We start from the raw sequence: 20,745 nt of genomic DNA on the forward strand, positions 1-20,745 counted from the left end.
CTAAAAGGAGCTAGCCTTGTAGGACGATAGACTGACTAATTATTGAAGGCTCTGTTACTGCCTTTTCAGACACAACACTATCTTCCAAAATGTGGTTTATAAATTGTGGTATGTTTTTGGAGGCCCCTCAGTGGCTCAGTCAGTAGAGCTGCAACTCTTGATCTCAGGGCCATGAGTTTGAGGCCCACATTGGGCGTAGAGCTTACTTTAAAAAAAGGGGGTATTTTGTACCAGACATCATTAATATATAGTACTTTATTTCCCTAAAGCTAAAATACACAAGTCAGAAATAAAGATAGAAAGGGAAGAAGTCCTTGTCATGATATGATGCATAGTGACTGTTATGGATTGAATGGTGTCCTTTAATACCCCAGTACTTGCAAATATGATCTTATTTGGAAAAAGGAGCTTTGCAGATGATCAAGTTAAGACAACGTCCATAAGGGTGCGCTCTAATCCAATATGGCTGATGTTTTTTATCAAAAGAGGAAATTTGGAATAGAGACACTCATGTACAGAGGGAAGATGATGTGAAGATAGGGAAAACGCCATCTACAAGCCAAGAAATGTCTGAGGCTCCCAGAAGTGAGGAGAGAGGCGTGAACATTCTCCTTCACAGCTCCCAGAAGAAATCAATCCTGCTGACACCTTAATCTTAGACTTCTAGCTCCCAGAACTGAGAGACAATAAATTCTGTTGTTTAAGCTACCCAGTATGTGGTGCTTTATTACAGCAGCGTAAGAAACTAATTCAATGACCCATTCTCAATTTTTTTGCCTTTTTTTTCTTTGCAACTGTCTTTTGCTCATCTAGGAATTGGTAAACCAAGAAGAAATACATTCACAATGAGATCTAATATATTTTCCACTGAATTAGAGTCTGAGATGGCTATGAAGCCATCTTAAGTTCTTTATTCCTGTTGAAAAAAATTAAAAAGAATATTATACTGGTATGACAATAATCAAGGCAAAATAGTGTTGTTGCCACGTCTAATTCAAGTGTAGGAGTGCTGCTCCTTCAAGATGACTATTATACACAACAGAAATTGTAAAAGAAGAGACGGATACAACCACCCACAGGTAGGAACAACAAGGCTCAGACTCTTCATGAATAAAAGTGTGGTTCATCTCAGAGAGAAGACAAAAAAATCAAACATTAAAGGAACTGTGTGAAAGCAAGAGACATGTGAACTGGGGAGTGTAGGAGGAGGTCATAAATACCAGCTCCCGCTCAAAAAGAAGACAGACCACCCTAAAGTACTTGTATTCTTTTGCTTGTCTTTTAAGCATGATTATTCTTTGGCATATGAGATGGATTGGTACACTACAATGTACTGTTTCATCCATAATGCATAGAACAGTGACATGGGTCTGTGACAGAACGAGAGGAGGCACAGACATCACTCGATGACAGTAAACTGAGAAATGGTAGCCTTGAGCCTTCCTCTTTGGGTATGATGACTGGAATCTATGAAGGAGAAGTCCTTTCTGCTGTACCTGAGTTCTTAGTTATTTGCATTATATTAAAATATGTGCATTATACTTGAAGTGCCCAATGGCGTATATGGAAAGAAAGGCATGTGTGTACGTTGTGCAGCCAATAATTAGCATGTGTAGACTTCTTTGTTTCTGCGTCCTTTGCAGCTTCCCTTCCTTTGTGGGAGCTGTGTGGACACTTCTCTGATTCTAGAGAACTGTCAGTCACAGGACTCCAGAGACATGTTCAACCAAAATGATCTCTCTCCTGGGAGAGTTCTCTCTCCTGGGAATTTCAATCATGGGCAGAGACACCCAAGGCTAGAAGACAGTTAGAACCCAGTCCTTTGACAGCAGCTCCTAACACAGTGAGCACATGAGTTCCCATTATACAGATCACTGAAATGCCTAAATCCCTGGCTTCTGTTGCCCTACTTATTCAGCATGCCATTCAGTAGTCTTCCAATAAATCCCCTCAGCGTCCTTCTTTCTTTCCTTCTCCCTCTCCCTTCTTCCTTCCTTCCTTTCTTAGTTAGCAAAGCTCATTATTGTTGCTTGTAGCTAAGGAATATTGATATATGTACTATCAGGCTTCTTATTTTTTTCTCATAATATGTTGAAAGTTTAAATGTAGATAATTTTGGGGCACCTGGATGGCTCAGTTGGTTAATTGCCTGTCTTTGGCTCAGGTCATCATTTCAGGGTCCTGGCATCGAGCCCTATGTCAGGCTCCCTGCTCAGCGGGGGCTCAGCTTCTCCCTCTCCCTCTGCACCTCCCCCTGCCTTGCTTGTACATTCTCTCTCTCTCTCAAATAAATAAATAAATAAAATCTTTAAAAAAATAAAATAAATATAGATCATTTAGCTGTAAAAAGGATGTTGAACTTGGTGGACAGAAAAGGTCTATTATGAAGTATTACTGTGTATCCTGGAGTAGAACTGATGGTAAGAGAATATGGCACAGGGTATCGTTGTACCAGAAACTGCCTCTAACTCTTCCTAAACTTAATAAAATCTCTCCATCAGTGCAACATTTTGTACTCTGAAATAAAGGGAATAAAAAAAAAAAGGTAAACAATGAAAGGACTAATTAGAGAAGGAAAGAGGAGAATAAAACAGAGAAAGTAAATAGAAGTCAGTAATGTCAAGGGTAGACTGCACCCACCTAGCAGTGGAAGTCTGGATAGGACCAAACTAGCACAGCCAGAGAACATTTGCCTTAGTGGCAAATGATGGAATATGTAGACAGTATATATTTTAAATCTCTCTCTCTTCCCCTTTCTATTTATTAAAAATATGAGATAGTAAAAGTATCTTTCATATATATGTCTGCAAAGTCAGTTAACATCTCTGACCAATTCTTTATTGCTAAAGTGAAGAAATTGAACTGGATAGTTTCTAACAACTCTCAAAACTAAAACTGTGATTTGTAAACCTTTTTCTTTAAAATAGCAACTATATTTGCATGGACTAATCAATGAATTATAAATCAAATATTTAGAGTTCTAATTCTCTCTCAAATGTAAAATCTTAGGGAGTAAAAACATTCCATCTGTACCTCAGTTTCCCCATCAGTTAACCAGAGATGATTTTTAATCCAATTAAACTATTCATACTTTTTAAAATAAAGTCAATTAGGGCCAACTATTCTTTATGTCATATATTTGTACTATTAATTTCTCCATGTTATCATAACAGGTGTATTTTACCATATGTATGGATTGATTACTTGCGTGTAATACGCACCGACATATACATCATTTTTAACTCTGTCTAGATTCAGTGAAAATGTAACAATCTCTACAAAAAGAAAGGTTTAGCACGTTTCTGTGATGACAAGCAGTGAATCTGGAAAGCTACTTTTGCCTCTTTGGTTACCAGGCAAATATCCGATTGTTGTAATGAACTACATAAGTAATGAATTTGCGCATATGGTCCACATACAGGCTTAATGATAGTGGTTTGAACAGCAATGCAGATACTGCAGCTCTTTAAGATCAACAAATCATGTTTAATCTTTAAATTAGAATTTTAAAATACCTCATTCATCCTGATCAGTAACTAATACAAACTAGTGGAATGTTAATAAATTCCTACTTAATTCTCCTAAAATTACCATCTTTGAAAAGTTTCCACAGGAGCTTTAGGCAGCCTAAAAGTTTTTGCAATTCAGAGTTTATCTCTCCCATGCCATTTCCTGAGACTAAAACGTAGCACAAGTAAGCATTTTTAATCAATGATCATGCTTAAACTTTGAAAACAAGCAAACAAATTAACTGGCAATCAAAATGTACTAAATGCCAAGGGGCGCCTGGGTAGCTCAGTCGGTTAAGGGTTAAGTTGCTGCCTTCAGCTCAGGTCAGGATCCCAGGGTCCTGGGATGGAGCCCCACATAGGGCTCCCTGCTCAGTGAGGTGTCGCTTCTCCCTCTCCGTCTGCCCCTCCCCCCCCCCGCTTTTGCACGCATTCTCTCTCTTTCTCTCCCTCTAATAAATAAATAAATAAAATCTTTTTTAAAAACCCAAAATGTACTAAATGCCTTGATCTTCCTTATATACTTTCAGACAAAACTCAATATCCTGCCTTGAATCCACCCATGGGAACATAAAGAACTGGAAATACAAAGATAAAGTACAGAGAATTCATTCCATGACCTCAGATCAGTGACAGTGTCAAAAATACTTAGTACAAAATGATCTGAGAAACAACATTTAGCAGTCCTTTTTGATTTCAAGGTTAGAAACCTTTTGATTTCAAGGTTAGAAAATAACATCTACCTTCTGCTATGCAAACCGGCAGTGATCCTAAAACAATTGGTTTGTCAATGTTGAGATAAGCAAACCAAGCTCAAAGTCCAGAAATTGCAAAAGGGAGGAAAATTTCAGCAAGGGGTGCTGGCTGGGGACAGCCACTTGTACCAAGAGAAAACATAGTAGGCTGCCTTTTTCTCCCTATTGTTATACTCGAAAGTGCTCATCCTTGTCCTCTGACTGGGAACTTCAGCTGCTGAGGGCAAATAGGTACGTGCTGTAATTTCTTCATTGGTATTTAGTGTCGCCCAGGTTCCTGAATCTGTCCCCTAGCCAACAGTTGACTCCTAGGGCAGGGCAAATATTGCCCCTGCCCCACCGTTACACTGCCCGCTAGATCCTCTGGCTGCTTCCGTCAGCCCGGAGACGGCTGGCACTTACTGGAAACTTTCTAGCAGGCTGCAGCCCCAGCAAAGAAAATCCTACCGAGAGGGCTCCCAGTTTAGTCAGAGCTGCTGGGGAAAGGAGATAGCACGCTATTGATTACTCACAGTTTGCCTCGGAGACGGGGAGCACTAGGACGAGGCACGCCAGCAGCGCCCCACAGCGCCCACCCGCTCCAGCGGAACAGCGGGAGCCGGGGGCGGGGGGGACCGCCCGCTCCCAGCCCCCAGCCCGAGAGGGGAAGTGATAAGGAGGACATTTCCAGGAAGCTTTCGAAGCTGGGGGCAGGGCTCAGGGAGAGTGGTGGAGGCCTAGTAAACACTGTCGAGACATCCTTCCTCGTCCCGTGTTGCGTTCCCTGTCTCCGCGCTGTGAACTTTCCCAAGGAGAAGGGGAAGGAAACGTAGTAGAAACCGTCAGCGAGCTAGGGTGAGAGGCTGAGTGGCCCGGGGAACTTTGAGAACTCAGAGGACGGGGTGTCCAGGCTTAGAAGGAAAAATGCTGCAGAGACAGACTGACGTTGGGATGAAGACATTAATCAAACCTAGAAGCGAGTAGCTCCAAGAAGGCGCCAGAGAACAGAGATAATGGAAGCAAACGGGATAGTTTTGATCATCCACGGTTTTCTTTTGTTCTTGCATTTATGGTGTTTAAAAAAAAATGTTTTGAGAGAAAAAAAGAGAATGTATCGAATTCCATCACCTTCAAACAGCTCGTTTTGGTTTTTGCAATATAACCTCTACATCTTGTGCTTAGACATACACATTTGAAATGTTAGGTAATGTTTAAGGCTGCATCTGAAGCTTTAAACGCCTGATTCAAGTCTCAATACTTTTATCACTTACTAGTTCTGTAACTTTAAGAAAATTGCTTAACCTCTCTAAGCCTCAGTTGTATCGTCTGTAAAATGGGGACAGTAGTGGGTTTTCATAAAGTTAATGTAAGGATTTAAGAGATAACAGATGTAAAGCAATTACTATGTGTTAAATAGTATTACTGAAGGCATATTTACTATAATCACTTCCAGAATTTCTGCCCAAATGAGCCTGTCAATTGATTTCTTGTGTGTGTGTGTGTGTGTGTGTGTGTGTGTGTGTGTGTGAAATTCTAGAGGCTGATCATTTTTAAAGGGTCTCTTGTAGCGCTAGCTTTCTGTGGTTCTGTGACCCATCCGGATGGAAGCTGATATTAGAGTCGCTTTTTCTGATAAGAACACTTTTGAAGGAATTATTGAATATATCTATCACCCTTCCCTTTTTGAAGTTCTTTTCCTTCTTGCTGTGTCTGACTCTACCATATCAATTTATTCACCAGTTTATTCCCAGCCCCAAGTGATTTAATTCTTAATATAATTCTAATCTCTGTAGAATTCTTTGGTGTGCTAACAATCATAGCATTAAACAAAATGACCTTTAGGTACTATATTTAACTTTTAAGTTTAAATGCATTTAAGGTAGGAGTCTTTCAAGTAAATGTTCTATTTGGGAATCTCCTTATCTTATGAGGAGGAATTAAGGGCAGAAAAATCTCAAAATTTCACAAGGAGAGGAAACTTCCAAAATCATGAATCAACAACATTCATAGCCATCTCCAATATCCCCAATATAAAAAATAATATAAAAAGTTTGAATAAGGAAATGTTAGAGAAACATGTTACCCAAAAGAAAAATCTTGCTCTCCTAAAAATTTCAGGAGATAGAATGGTTGTTGCCAGGAGCTGGGGAGTAAGGAAATGGGGAGACATTGATAAAGGTTATATAGTAGTTTATATACCCTTTCACAGCATGGTGACTATAGTTAATTATACTATAGCATATAATGAAATTTGCTAAGAGAGTACATCTTAAGTGTGTTCTCAAAAGGAAAAAAAAAAGAAAGGTAACAATGTGAGGTGATGGATGTGTTAATTATTATCATATTGTACATTTTAAATATATTACAATTTTGTCAATTATCCCTCAATAAAGCTGGAAAAAGAAATCAAGTAACATTTAGGATGCTAAATAATCCCTGGGGGATTAAATAAGAGTCTTAGCTAAAACGACAACAAGGTTGTTTTCATCTTTCAGAATAAACTAGATTACACTATGGTGAAATAGTCATGGAATTACAATGATTTAAGGTTAAGTGTTTATTGCTTACTCATGGGAAGTTCACTGTAGGACTTTCTGGGCAGACATCCTCATTGTGTTTGTTCAGCATTCTATACTGTTTTGATTTTATAGTATTTCAAAGTTAACATAGTCTTCCACAATTTCCATTTCACTCATATTTCACTGGACAAAGCAAGTCCCATTACTTCTAGATGATGGGAATAACTATCTCATATGTTTGGAAAAGGAAAAGAAAACTGAAAATAGTGTGCAGTGCTTATGTCTACCAAACCACTTAATGTATTGAAAAACTAATAGTCAACTTAGTTTACTAACTGACTGGCTGTATTTTGGCACCAGAAATGTTTGGTAATGTATCGTTCTGAGGGAAGACATGAAGTAGAATATATTTTTGGGGAACAAAAGGGGTGTTGAGTATAGTTCCAGAAATGGTAATGGAACATCTACATAGTGAGTCCTTTCAGGCACAGGAGTAGTAATTGGATTCTCCAAGAATTAAAAAGGAATATAGAGGGATGAGGTCAGATCTTGGGGAGTACATATGGGAAGCTGAAGGAGGATTGACTAGTGAGATCCAGAATAGTACATAATTGTGAAAAGCCAAGGGAAGAAAGAGCTTTAGAAGAGTTGACTGTATTAAATGTATTAAGTGATGAAAAAGAAAATGAGAACTGACTTAGTAATTAGGAAGATATACTACATTTAAAAATGTGCTTTGAGTAGTTTGATGGGGCAGAACCCCAATCACAGTAAATTGATAAAAAGAGTGAACAGAAAAAAAAATAGTGCTTTAGGGTTTTAGTGATAAGCCACCAGTTTAAAAAGTTGAGTTGTGAAAGTAAAGAGTTAGCAGAACAGTACTAATCTGGCGCATAGCTGAGGAGGAGTTGTAGATCTTTCCTGCCTTGCCTTCTTACTCCCTCCCCACCCTGGAAATTATAGTAAAAAAATCTAGTGAAAAAATGGAGAGCCATATATTTCAGATGTTGGATCAAGAAGAAATAATCAGAGGAACAGGATTTCAGAAAAGTTGAAACACGATTTTATCAAAGTCGCAGGAAAGTTAACCTTGGAAAAGATGAGGTAGATGTCTTCACTGAGAAGAAACAGATAACAGCGAGGAAAGAAAATTCATGGAGGTATAATCTAACTTTCTTCATTAGCACTGTAGAATAGAAGTATTATTGTGTCTGGACAACAGTCTGGGCAGAGAAAGCATCTGGCACTGATGAAGGGAGGATTCAGTTAGGAGAACCAGTACAGGTCATGCAGCCTTGAGCAACTGAAAAGAAATGTGAAGTTATCAAGTCAGGACAATGAAAAGAGTGAACAAGTTCCCTAGCAATTTGAAGAAAGAGATAGGAAGAAACATGCCATAAATGTTTATTAGAAAGATAACACCAACTTCAAAATTTGCTATTATTTGTTAGAAACTGCACTTAAGCTTTATTTCTTTCATTTCATCACCTTGGCAACCCTGCAAAGTAGGTATTTTTATTCCCATTTTGCAGATGGGATACTTGGGTTCAGAGACGGTGAGCTGTAAGAAATGTATCTGAGTTGAATCAGGGTTACATGAATGAGTAAAGAATAGAGAATAATTTTAAAACTGAATCTGTTGTGGGGTGGTGGGTGACTCAGTTGGTTAATCCTCTGACTCATGATTTCAGCTCAGGTCGTGATCTCAGGGTCCTGGATTGAGTCCTGAATAGTGCTGAACTCTGTGTCTGCTTGAGATTCTCTCTCCATCTGCTCTGCCTCCCACTGATATGCATGTGTGCTCTCTCTCTCTCTAAATAAAATAAATAAATAACAAAAATAACAACAAAAAACTAAATCTGTTGTAGCAAACCATTGTTTTCCCCTGAATACACTGGGCATCTCAGGGCCCTCTCCCTTTTACCAAGATTTGAAAAAATAGATTTAAGTAGAAATGGAATGGACAGACAGGTCCCTACATATCATGTGTGCATTTTTTTCCCCTACAAGAATGTACTTGTCATTTCTTTCCCAAAAATATCTGAAGGAGAAATGCAGATATTACATAGCCTTTTAAATAAACTAAAACATATTACAAAATAGCCAGATCACCATCTCCATCTTGCAGAAACTAAATAGCTAGCCATCTAATATTATCTAAAAATCCTAGAAAAAACATGTATCAAAATGTTAATAATTGTTATTTTTGGGTGGTGAATGTGAAATCTTATTTGTTCACTTTATTTCTTTTTCAGTGTTTTTCACATTTTATACAATGAACATATTATTTCTTTTAGCACCTGCTACTTGATATTCACTCATTTCTTTTGCATTCACAACCTCCCCACACAATAAATATCACACAATTCCATTTTACATTTTATGTAAAAAACAGCAATAAACATACAGACTAAAACGTCACTGTCATCTGAATTATTAGATAGTTAGCAAATGAATTTTCCCCTTGTCCTTAATTTATAATAACTGCCCCACTGTATTGTTTCTGTAGTTGTGAAGCCAGAGTCAGCCGGAGTCCCAGAGGATCCCCAACCCTGCTTCATAAAACAAAACAAAACACGCGCAAGACCTGAGATCTCTGGATTTCAGTTGGGGTTAGGGACAGACGAGGAACAACACCCTCGACTGGCAACACATCTTTTATGGGTATACAGAGAGGCCTTGCCCAAGATCATCAGGGATTTTTCAACTCCTTTCTGGACGCTCCGGTTGCCTAGTTACGAGAACCACCTCCCCGCCCCCGCCTCCGCAGGGGAAGGGGAGGTCGGCCCCTTCAGCCACTCAGAGGCCCCAACCACGGACGGTCGCACGATAATTGGAGAAGTCCATGGGCGGTGCTTGGGGCGGGCCTTCCGCGCCTGGGAGGAACGTCAGCACGTCGACGAGGGGTTTTCTCTGGCCGGGCTCCGCTAACCCTGCGTCGGTCTGTGTATCTGCGACTTTGGCCCGGCTGTGCCTGGGCGAGGAGGCCGTTGTTCGCTCGCGGGCCGCCGGCGCGGTTATCAGGGGTTGGTGCTGGGACTGACCGCCTTGCCCTCCCTCCCGACTTCTACGCCTCAGAGGTGCCTTGGAGCGGCTGCGGCCCCTCGGGGACTCGGCCCGGGGCAACCAGGGGCCCATCTCCTCTCGGGGCTCGGATGGGAGGCGGCGGGAGGTGCGGCCTGGCATGTTCAGTCTGATGGCCAATTGCTGCAGCTGGTTCAAGCGGTGGCGGGAGCCCGTCAGGTAAGCTGGAGCCCGCTGTCCCGGTGCCGTCCTCGGGGGTGGGGACAGCTGCGCCCCGAGGGACGGGTTGGGGCGCCACACCTCTCCTCTGGGAAGAGTCTCTCTCAGGCCGCGGGGGATGCTTTTGCTCCCGGGTTTGACTTGTCCTCAGAGGAAAAGATAGGAGGAGTAGCCTTTTTGTCTAGCTGCATTTAAGTTTTCATCAGTAATGCTTACTGTTATTTAAATGGGTTCGAATTTCTTTAAGAAGTTGTGGATTTTGTGTACGGAATTGGAAACTATCCGTTGTGTATATTTCCTGTGACGCTTTTGTAACGGGAATTTTTTTTTTAATAGAGAAGAATGGGATATAGTTTTCATAACATCCATTCCCTTACAACACATACACACGCATCACACTCATTCACTCCTGTTTTGAGGACTTGGGTTTGAAATCTGGCTCCACTGCTTAATAAATTATATGACTTACCTACTTTTGGCCCCACCTTCGTCATATATTAAATGGGGGTGATAATATCTATGCCTCAGGAGTGTTGTATTAAATGAGAATAGCTGATGGAAAGTGTTTTCTTAACCGTCGTGTAGCTTCAGTTTTCATGTGGAGTCTAGTTAAGCCTTTAATTGAAAGAGTCCACTTCTTAACCTTTCATTTTGAAATGCTAGCTGTATTAAGATCTAGCACCTGCTACTTGATATTCACACATTTGTTGAGAAGATACCATGTGCCAGGCACTGTGCTAGGCAAGAGTCAGTAAAAGTGATGCTTTTTAGGTTTAACCAAACCTTAAGTTTGTTACTCTTTATAAATAATGTTGACTTTTTAATAGTTCTACTTTGGAATTAGGCCAAGGGTAAATTATAACAAAGTTTTGTTTTTCTTGTGATTTGATAAAGGTGTTGTTGGGCAGAAGAATACCACAGAGGTGACTTGTCTTTCTCAGTATCAAAGGGTGCATGATGTTGATAGTCTTATTACTCGTAGTGTTAACTTTGAGCACTTGGTTATGGTTGTGTCTGCCAGATTTCTTTTTTTTTTTTTTTTTAAGATTTTATTTATTTATTTGAGAGAGAGCATGCGCAAGCGAGCACAAGCAGGAAGAGAGGCAGAGGGAGAAGCAGATTCCACACTGAGCATGGAGCCTGATGTGGGACTCTATCCCAGGACTCTGGGATCATGACCTGAGCCGAAGGCAGACACTTAACCAACTAAGCCACCCAGGTGCCCTCAGATTTCTCAATGTAGTGTTTTTGAGTCAAACAGATTCATGTCTGAATCCTAGGAATTTTGGCACTTTTCTCCCTGTCAGATGTGGATAATTTTTGTCTTGCAGCATTTTGAGAAAGAAAATGTATTCAAATAGTCGGTGCTTTGCAGGTAGCACTCAGTGAATGATACTTCTGATCTTAGGAGACAAGTGCCTATTAGTCAATTACCCACCTCAATTCATTTTATACTTACCAGTATAGATACCTTTCCCTTCCTCCCTTTCTGTGTTTGTGGAAGAAAGGTTCGTTTTCCTTTTCAAGGCTAATTCTGGTGGCTGTGTTCATTATTCCATTTTTTCCCATTTCCTGGTGAGCTTCAGTTGTTCAGCATTTTGCCAGAGATCATGGAGAAAACTTCTGGGATACAAGAATAAACCTAAACTTTTATCACAAAATTTATTATTCAGTTTTATCAAAAATACAAGATCTCTTGGGGCGCCTGGGTGGCACAGCGGTTAAGCGTCTGCCTTCAGCTCAGGGCGTGATCCCGGCGTTATGGGATCGAGCCCCACATCAGGCTCCTCTGCTATGAGCCTGCTTCTTCCTCTCCCACTCCCCCTGCTTGTGTTCCCTCCTCGCTGGCTGTCTCTATCTCTGTCGTATAAATAAATAAAATCTTTAAAAAAAAAAAAAATACAAGATCTCTTTGTCTTTTGTCTTCACAGTTTTGCTTCTGTTCTTTCTTTAGAATGTAAACATGCTCAAGCCTCTCTGACCTAAAAAACAACCCAAACTAAATGTTTCCTATTGCTGCTGTAACAAATTACTATTACCTTAGTGACCTAAAACAACACAAATTTATTATCCAATAGTTCTGAGGTCAGAAGCCTAAAATTGGTTAGGAGAGTCGTATACCTTCTGGAGGCTCTAAGAGAGAATCTGTTTTTCTTTGCCTTTTCCAGGGAAAAAAAAAAAAAAAAGGTTGCCTGCAGTCTTTGGCTTGTGGCCCCCTTCTTCCATCTTCAAAGCCAATTGCATAAGACCTCTCTTCTCTGATCTTTTCTCAGGACTTTTAAGAGTCCCTTTTGTAGGGACTCTTGTGTTTACATGGGCTCTACCTGGGTACTCCCAAGACAAGCTCCCTATCCAAGATCCAGTAAATAAATCATGTCTGCAAGATTCCTTTTGCCATGTAAGGTGACATGTTCACAGGTTCCAGCGATTAGGTTGTAGACATATTTGGGAAGCCATTATTCTGTGTCTACCACAGTAAACAACCCTCTGTCCCTGCAGCCACGACCTTTCCCTCTTGGCCTTCATCCCGGACTAACAGTTGGCAATGGATTACTGACACTTTATCACCTTCTTCTCCTCTCACGAATTCCTTAACTTCTGCATTTGAAGACTTCTGCCCAGACCCCTTAATTCAGTTGTTCTCGCTACACCAGATGCTGCCTCGTTTTTAAATCCAGTGGATTCTTTTCGATCTCTTGGCATCATTTGACACTTAAGACCACTCTCTTGAAATTCTCTGATTTTTTTTTTCTGAATTTAAAATTTTTTACCTTTCTGCCAGTTAGCCTTTCATCATCTCACTCTCAAGTCTTCCCCAGGGTTTTGTCTTCAACTCTCTTTTCTTCTGTATATTCTCCTTTAGTGGGCCTATTTCACTGCATATAGTGACTTCAGTGGCCACTTAAACATTGACTCTCAAGTCTATGTGTCCAGCACAAAGACTCATCTACCACTTGAAGATTTACATATCCCATTCCAAAAGAATCCTCAATCCGAGCACATCCAAAATTGAGCTTATATCCTCTCTCATTTCCATGTCGAATTGCTTCTGCCTTCCTTTTACCCAAGTCAAGCCAGGAGTAATCCTAGATACTTCTTTGTACTTTGATCTCTCAAACCATCAAGTCTTTTGGCTTCTAAGGGCTTAATACCAATTATATGTCTTACTCTTTTTTAGCTTTTCCATACCCACTGCTCTGTTTTAGATAAAATTTCCATTATTTCTTTCCTACATTTCTTTGACAGACTTTCCACTGTTCCCCTCTGATTAATTCTCTACACTGTTGTCAGTGGCCTTTTTTCCTTTTCCTCCTGTCTTAATTCCTTATGCCAAATTTGCCATATTTAAGTTCTCCAGTCCCTCCATTCTTCACCAAATGCTCTTTTTTTTGGTTGGCTGTCCCTAATCATTCCTCACATATCAGTTGGGAGATTCTCTTTCAGGAAACTTTCTTTGGATTCCATCTAGATTCTTTACCTTTTCATTGTAATTGCTTAGCACCCTGTATTTGTCTCTACTTATCCATGTATTGTAATGAAATGTTTATTCAACTCTTCTCACCAGTCCTCCAGCATGGCTTGTGAATAGGAGCTGTTATTTAAAAATACTTAAAAGTAATGCATGCTTATTATTATTTAAAGGTGATGAATATTTATGTAGAACGTTGAAAGCACAGTTAAGCAAAAAAGTGGCATATATTAGTAACCCGCAATCTCACCCACAAAGATTTCCATTTTGGTGTAGAATCTGTGATGTACCTGTAAAGTCTCTTTTTATTTGCTATTTTTATGCATTACTAAATGATCTCCATGGTAAGTCTAGTTAACCATCTGACACTATACAAAATTATTAAAATATTATTGACTATATTCCCTATGCTGTATATAACATCCCCATGACTAATTTATTTTATAACTGGAAGTTTGTACCTCTTAATACTATTCACTTATTTCATCTCTCCCCACTATGGTAACCAACAGTTTCTTTCCTATCTCTGTAAGTTTCTTTCTGTTTGGTTTGTGTGTTTGTTTTTTAGATTCCACAAATAAATGAAAGGATATGGTATTTGTCTTTCCCTGACTTATTTCACTTAGGATAATGCCCTCTGGGCCCATCCATGTAGCTGTAAATGGCAGGATTTCATTCTTTTTTTTTTTTTTTAATGGCCGAGTTATATTCCATTGTATATCTATACACCACATCTTTATTCATGTATCGATGGACATTTAGGTTGTTTCCATATCTTGGCTATTGTAAATAATGCTGCAATAAACATACGGGTGCATGTATCTCTTCAAATTGATATCTTTCTTTTCTTCCTATGGATACCCAGAAGTGGAATTGCTGAATCGTATGGTAGTTATATTTTAAATTTTCTGACGAACTGCCATACTCCATATGTTTTCCATAGTGGAAAATTTACATTCCCACCAGCAGTGTATGAGACTTCCGTTTTCTCCACATCTGCACCAACACTTGTTATTTTTTGTCTTTTTGATAATAGCCAATCTGACCAGCATGAGGTGATAATCTTATTATAGTTTTGATTTGTATTTCCCTCACGGTTAGTAACGTTGAGCATTCCTTCAGGTGCCTGTTGGCCATCTCTGTGTTTTCTTTGGAAAAACATTTGTTTGGGTCTTCTGCCCGTTTTTTAATCAGGTTGTTTTTTTGAGTTGTGTAAAGTTATATATATATTGTCCTAAGTTTTATACATTTGGGATATTAATCCTTTATTGGGTGTATGATTTGCAAATATCTTCTCTCATTCAGTAGGTTGCCTTTTTGTTTTGTTGATGGTTTCTATCTGTGTAAATTTTTGAACAAAGAGATAATAGAGTGATATTTTGCAGCTTCTTTTTATTTATTTATTTTTGCCTTAATCATTTTTAACATCTTTTTGCATCATTACATGTTTTTCATAAACCATCTTTTTAAGTAGAGTAGTGTGTTGTATAGATTCACCAAAGTATGTTTAATCATTCCTGTTATTAAATATTTAGAAAATTAAAAATTTTTCACTATTATGAACAATGCTTGGGTGGGCACCCTTCTATAAATATTTTTGGAAATGAAATTTGAGATAAAATGATGATGAGATCAAATTGATGTAGTTTTGGAAAATAGGTAAGGTTCAGTGGGGTGGAGTTGGAGCTGACAACCAAGAAAGAATTCTTGAGACGTCTTTGGTGCAAAATGGTGGTTTATTAAAGCACAGGGACAGGACCTGTGGGCAGAAAGAGCTGCTGCCCCGGGGTTTTGAGGGGTGGCTGATTATTATACTATGGGGTTGGGGGAGGTGAGGAAAAAGGGACGTTTCTAAAGAACCTTCATATGCTCAGAGGACCTACAAGATACTGGAGGCCTTGCCAGTGTCAAGTTAAGGTTTTTCCCCTCTAGCAAGGCATTAACATTAAGATAGTTTGGAGATTCCTGGAAGAATGTCACACGTGTCCCACCTGGGAGTGAGAGGTGGGGGAAGGTTGCCCCGTGTCCACTTGTGCTTTGTCTTCAGCCAGCCTTCTGCTCCCTCATCAAAATGAAAAAGTTTAAGGTATTTGCTATTTATTGCCAAATTGCTTTTCAGAAAAGCTTTAAAAAACAAACAAAACAGAATTGTTACTCCTACCAGAAGTGTATGAAAGTGGCTTTTCCCCTCAAAAAGTAAGAGTCACTACTTGTTTTTTTCAGGTTATAGGGGGAAACGCTGTCCATATTTAGTTTCTATTTGATTCCTAGTAAAATTGTTTTTCCCTTGGACTTTTGTATTTCTTCTTTTGAGAATTTCCCAGTGATTTCCTTTGCTGTTTTCCTATTGGGGCAGGTGCATTTTCTTACTGAATTTTCTAAAAGAAATTTTAAACATATATAGTAGTAGCCATTTCTGTGTAGTATATATTGAAGATTTTTTCCTTCCATTTGTTATATTTGTAAATTTTTGATGGTGTTTGAAGCATAAACATTTAGCAATTTTTTAGTCAAATACCATTCTTTTATTGAAATAATTATAGTCGATTATATGTATCCAAGATTATATTCACCCGTACTTTTTTCCTAGTACTTTCATATTTTATTTTTAATATTTAAAACTATTGAAATTTATTTTGTTTATAGGGAACAGCATTTGTCCTGGACACAGAACGCAAGACATGGTGCTCAGCATATTCAGGACCTTGTAAGCGGGTCCTCACCCTTATATATTATCATCTACATACTGAACTCCTATTATTTATGCCAGGTAGCATCTAGTTGATGGAATAGTGCATATAAAATATGATAGAACATGCAAGAGTTGAAAGATGATTTCTAAGATTATTAGCAAGAGTAAAAGGCAGGATTTTGGAAGTGGTATAATTTTACTGGGGTCTTGAAGAAATTTTGTGCTTCCTAAGCTTCCCAAGGGCATGAATTCAGAAATGGCCTGCCGAAGAAAAGCACAAAATTAGTATCAAGTTAAATGAGAAAAAAATGGCAACAAGAACTATGTAATATTACAATTAAAAATAGCATTTACTATTATTTAAACAAAAAGAAAAATAAAATAAGTACTCATGTGCCTACTACCCAGATTTTACAAGTATTAACCTTTGCTTATCACATTTCGTTTTTTTTCTAAAGAAATAGATAACAAATCTTTGAAGCTCCCTGCACCCTCTTCATCTCCTACCATCCCTTCCTGGAGGTAACCACTAACTGGAAATAGTTTCTTGTCCATCTGTGTTTTTTGATGTCATAATTCAGCTTATCAAAACTTCAGATTTATTAATAAATTATTGTTCACTGTGGCCAACTCTAAAAGAGGCTCAGATGTTACTTAAGCACTGTGGGTTAATGCTTTCTGTACATCACTGTGGTGTCTGGTAAAAGCATACTATGATAGATAGGATATGTCATTTTTGCTGTGGATTTTTTCAATGGGGAAACATTTAGCACCTTAATAACCATCATTTTGGTTTAAATAAATATGACTAAATCCTAGATTATTTATACAAATTGCTGAGTTTTTAATTTGTTAATTAAACTGTACACACAGATTAGCAAGGATTATCTGATGTGCTGTATGCAGAACTGGAAAGTTTTACATTTCTTTTTAACCCCCTAGGCCTTTTTGTTTATTCTTAGTAAGAAGTTTAGAATTTTAGGATAATAAGGGATCTAGAGACATTCTGAATCTACCCCTTTATATTTTAGAAATGAACAAATTGACACTAAGAATTTGACTTAAGACTTCAGAGCTAGCATATGACTCCAAGTTTGTTCCTCTTTCTATTTATTAATGGTCCATAAATTTAGATAGTGATTTTGATGTAATATTGTCCTGGGCTCCACAATCTGACTTAAAATGTCAGAAAATAGTACACTTATACAATAAAATCACACCATATTTTTTTTGGCAAATTATTTATTATATTGATTTTTTTGTGATAGGTTTTTTTCTCTCTCATTCATTTATCATAAAATAGTGTTCCCAAGTCTTTTTTCTGACATGTGTTTATGTTACGTTTTAAATTTAGAACTTGCTTTATGTAGTTCTAAATATTTTCAGTAATACCAATTTGATGTGTTAGTTTTTTTTAGTGTTTTGGTGAAATAGTTTTTTTTTTTAAGATTTTATTTTATTTATTTGAGACAGAGAACATGAGCATGGGGAGAGGGGTAGAAAGAGAGGAAGAGAGAGAAACAGACTCCCCACTGAGCAGGGATCCCGATCCAGGCTAAATCGCAGGACCCTGGAATCATGACCTGAACCAAAGGCAGCCACTTAACCGACTGAGCCATCCAAGCATCCCCGAAATAGTTTATTTTTGACTTGCAAAATATTTTTGAAGTTAGAAATAGTTTTTATGTAATTATCTCATTTGAAGTATTGTCTCCTTAGTTGACAGGTCAGGATGTTTAGAATTGTAAATGTTCAAATGATTGCAATGATGTCACTCAAAAACGATGAACAATTCAAATATTTTATGAGTCTAAGTTCAAGACTCCAGTATTATGTTGCTTATATTTCTGATATATCAAATTGTGTATCTGTTATATAAAAGAGACTCTGAGATCAAATCTATAAAACAAGCTTTTGACTCTCTTAATCCCTACTTTTAATTTTTTTCTCAGAATTATTTCACTTTAAAAAATTTTTCTCACTGTTAATTATTATCTTGAAACCTTGACAATGTAAACTTTTTCAGAGAACTTCAGCCAGTTCGATGTAAGAAGATAGATAATTACATTCTCTAAGATTGAACTGTTACTTTTGTGTGAAGATTTATATAAATTAAATCCATTGTAGTACTTTATCAGCTGAAAATTATATATTTTAATTTTACTTAATATTTACTCAGCAAGTGGGGGAGTCAGAAAATACATTATGCTGTTTCATTCAGTAAAGATGCTTAATGTGTGCCCAGCACATTTGATGCTGGGGCTACAGAGTTGATTGACAAGTTCTAGTAGAGGACACTGTATGAGAAGTTGCATGAGAAAGTTAATGTATGTTTGCTATGGTAGCATGGATGGTCAGGAAGGACAGAAAGGATGAGGGGAGTACCTGGACTAGTAGGCGTGCTAGAGGAAAGTGGCAGAAGAGGAGGCTACAGAGTTTGGACTTGATTTTGTTTAAGGATTTTAAGCAGAAAAATGCCATAGGTTGATTTTCATCAATATCATGGTTAGGTTTTATTAACAGCATGCTATTCATGACCTTAGTTATTGTACCTGTATTAGATAATCTACTTTCTGTTAGGTCCACGAACTAAGTTATGATTGTGATCGACCTAAATCTGGGTGGGTAACTTCAGGATACTCTGATGAGAATGAGCCATACTACTTGGCTATCTGATGTGTATCTGTGTGCATATATATAAATATGAGTAAATTGTAGGCTAAACAAAATGGTTCAAGTTACCCTTTAAAATAATAATTACTATTTTTACAAACCATAGTATTTAAACTTCCCATGGAAACTGCTGTTGATTAACTTTATGAGCACGTAAGGATGGGTAAATTGTACCCACTCTACTTGCAGGGACAGTATGAATATAAATGATAGGGTAAAGTAGCTTTGAACTATTAAGAAATACTGTATAAATTCAAAGCATTGGTTATTGCAGGTTTTGGGAAAAGATGAGATCATTTACTTCAGAGTTACTTAATTTGGGACAATTACTTTACAAAACTTTGCAGTATTTAATATTGTTCATCTCATAACCCTTCTGGAAGCTATTCCCAATGCTGTCATTTCTTTGGTCACCTCATTTCTTTCTGACTGCAGTTTTAAGGGTTTCTTCAAAGGTTCTCAGGGTTCCATGCCACCCTTGCCCCTGGCTCTTCTCCCTCTTATGCTCTCCCTGGGATCTTTCATCTGTTCTCATAGTTTTAATTACCAGATGTATGTCTCATAAACTCAGGACAGACCTCTCCTTCAGCTTTAGACTGCAATGTGAGATGAGTGAGTGCTGTCAACATGTGTAAAACTGAACCCATTCATTCTCTTCTGTAATCTGCTCCCTGCGTGTTTCTGTGGTCTCATCTCATGGACTCCCTGTTTTGAATTTTATGCTGTAATAAGAATAGCTATTGGTTGAGCACTTATTTTGTGCCACAGGCGTTGAGCACTTTACTTGCACTGTCATATTTCATTTAACCACATACCTATGGGATGGATGTTATTATTAACTTTACTGATAAAATTCTGAGAAGTTAAATAACATGGCCCAGGTCATATTGCTTGGAGGTGGCAAATCTGGGACTTGAATACAGGTCTAATACCAAGCTTGTGGCAATATATCAGCTTGCACACAATCCTTGTTATTTGTTACTAGTACAAACATACTGTACATCTTAAAATACCACAAAGTCCTTTCCAGTTAAAGCCTGTGGTAAGAGTGAAGTGATCACTTTCAACTTCTGGGAAGGTCACATTATTAACTATTTGTTGATACTAGTTCCTAAGTTAGCAGTATATCAGGTTTCCTTTAGACTCAATGTGTAGTTGCATTGTGTCGTGATTATGTGTGAGTCTAACAGGTGTGTTCTCCTTCTGTTTAAGGCTGCTCTCCTGAGGTGCACTCTTAACCCCTGGCTGTAGCAACTCTATACCCGGCCATTCTCCTCCCCTCCTTGTGTGGTATCTTCTCAGGTAGTGCTCTCAGTCTGGAATCTCTTCACCTCCTACCTTCTATTTTCACCTTCCCCTTGTTTGACAAACTTTTCCACTTTAACAGCTTAGCTGAGGCATTGCCTTGTGTAAGAAGCTTCCCTGACCTTCTGTATCTCTAAGCTGGCTAAAGTCCCCTTGCTCTGTATTACTTCAATATCTTGTATATATAGATGAGCATATTTAACTGTCATAGTGTCACAATGTACTAATAGTAGTTCTTTTTTTTTTCTTTTTTTAAAAATTTTTTTATTATGTTATGTTAGTCACCATACAGTACATCATTAGTTTTTGATATAGTGTTCCATGATTCATTGTTTGTGTATAACACCCAGTGCTCCATGCAATACATGCCCTCCTTAATACCCATCACCGGCCTATCCCAATCCCCCACCCCCCTCCCCTCTGAAACCCTCTGTTTGTTTCCCAGAGTCCATAGCTAATATTAGTTCTTATATTATTTTTATTGTCTCCTGCCACTATCATGTAAGTTTCATAAGGGAAGAATGTCTGTATCTGTTGTTTTTTGTTATACTAGTATTTGTTTATGTTTTAGTCACTCTCATTAGAAGATGAGTACTCTGAG

At 38.2% G+C, this 20,745-nt stretch overlaps 2 protein-coding genes across 5 annotated transcripts in view; one reads left to right on the forward strand and one right to left on the reverse strand.

Annotated features, from left to right (window-relative positions):
• Window positions 1–9,948, reverse strand: part of PROS1 (protein S) — a 73,141-nt gene extending 63,193 nt beyond the window's left edge. Inside the window, exons 1-2 of the mRNA XM_008704434.2 lie at window positions 9,576–9,948; window positions 4,777–4,947 (exon numbers count right to left, since the gene is read on the reverse strand). Of these exons, the coding sequence (XP_008702656.2) occupies window positions 4,777–4,947; window positions 9,576–9,948 (544 nt within the window). The remainder of the gene's footprint in view (window positions 1–4,776; window positions 4,948–9,575) is intronic.
• Window positions 9,643–20,745, forward strand: part of ARL13B (ADP ribosylation factor like GTPase 13B) — a 65,894-nt gene continuing 54,791 nt past the window's right edge. For all 4 annotated transcript variants that reach the window (XM_008704402.2, XM_008704409.2, XM_040621109.1 and 1 more), the window contains exon 1: window positions 9,643–10,005. In XM_008704402.2, coding sequence (XP_008702624.1) covers window positions 9,947–10,005 — 59 coding nt within the window. In that variant the 5' untranslated portion in view covers window positions 9,643–9,946. The remainder of the gene's footprint in view (window positions 10,006–20,745) is intronic.

The sequence above is a fragment of the Ursus maritimus genome, unplaced genomic scaffold (genome assembly GCF_017311325.1).
Source record: "Ursus maritimus isolate PB19 unplaced genomic scaffold, ASM1731132v1 scaffold_4, whole genome shotgun sequence".
In the NCBI taxonomy this organism is placed as follows: Eukaryota; Metazoa; Chordata; class Mammalia; order Carnivora; family Ursidae; genus Ursus; species Ursus maritimus.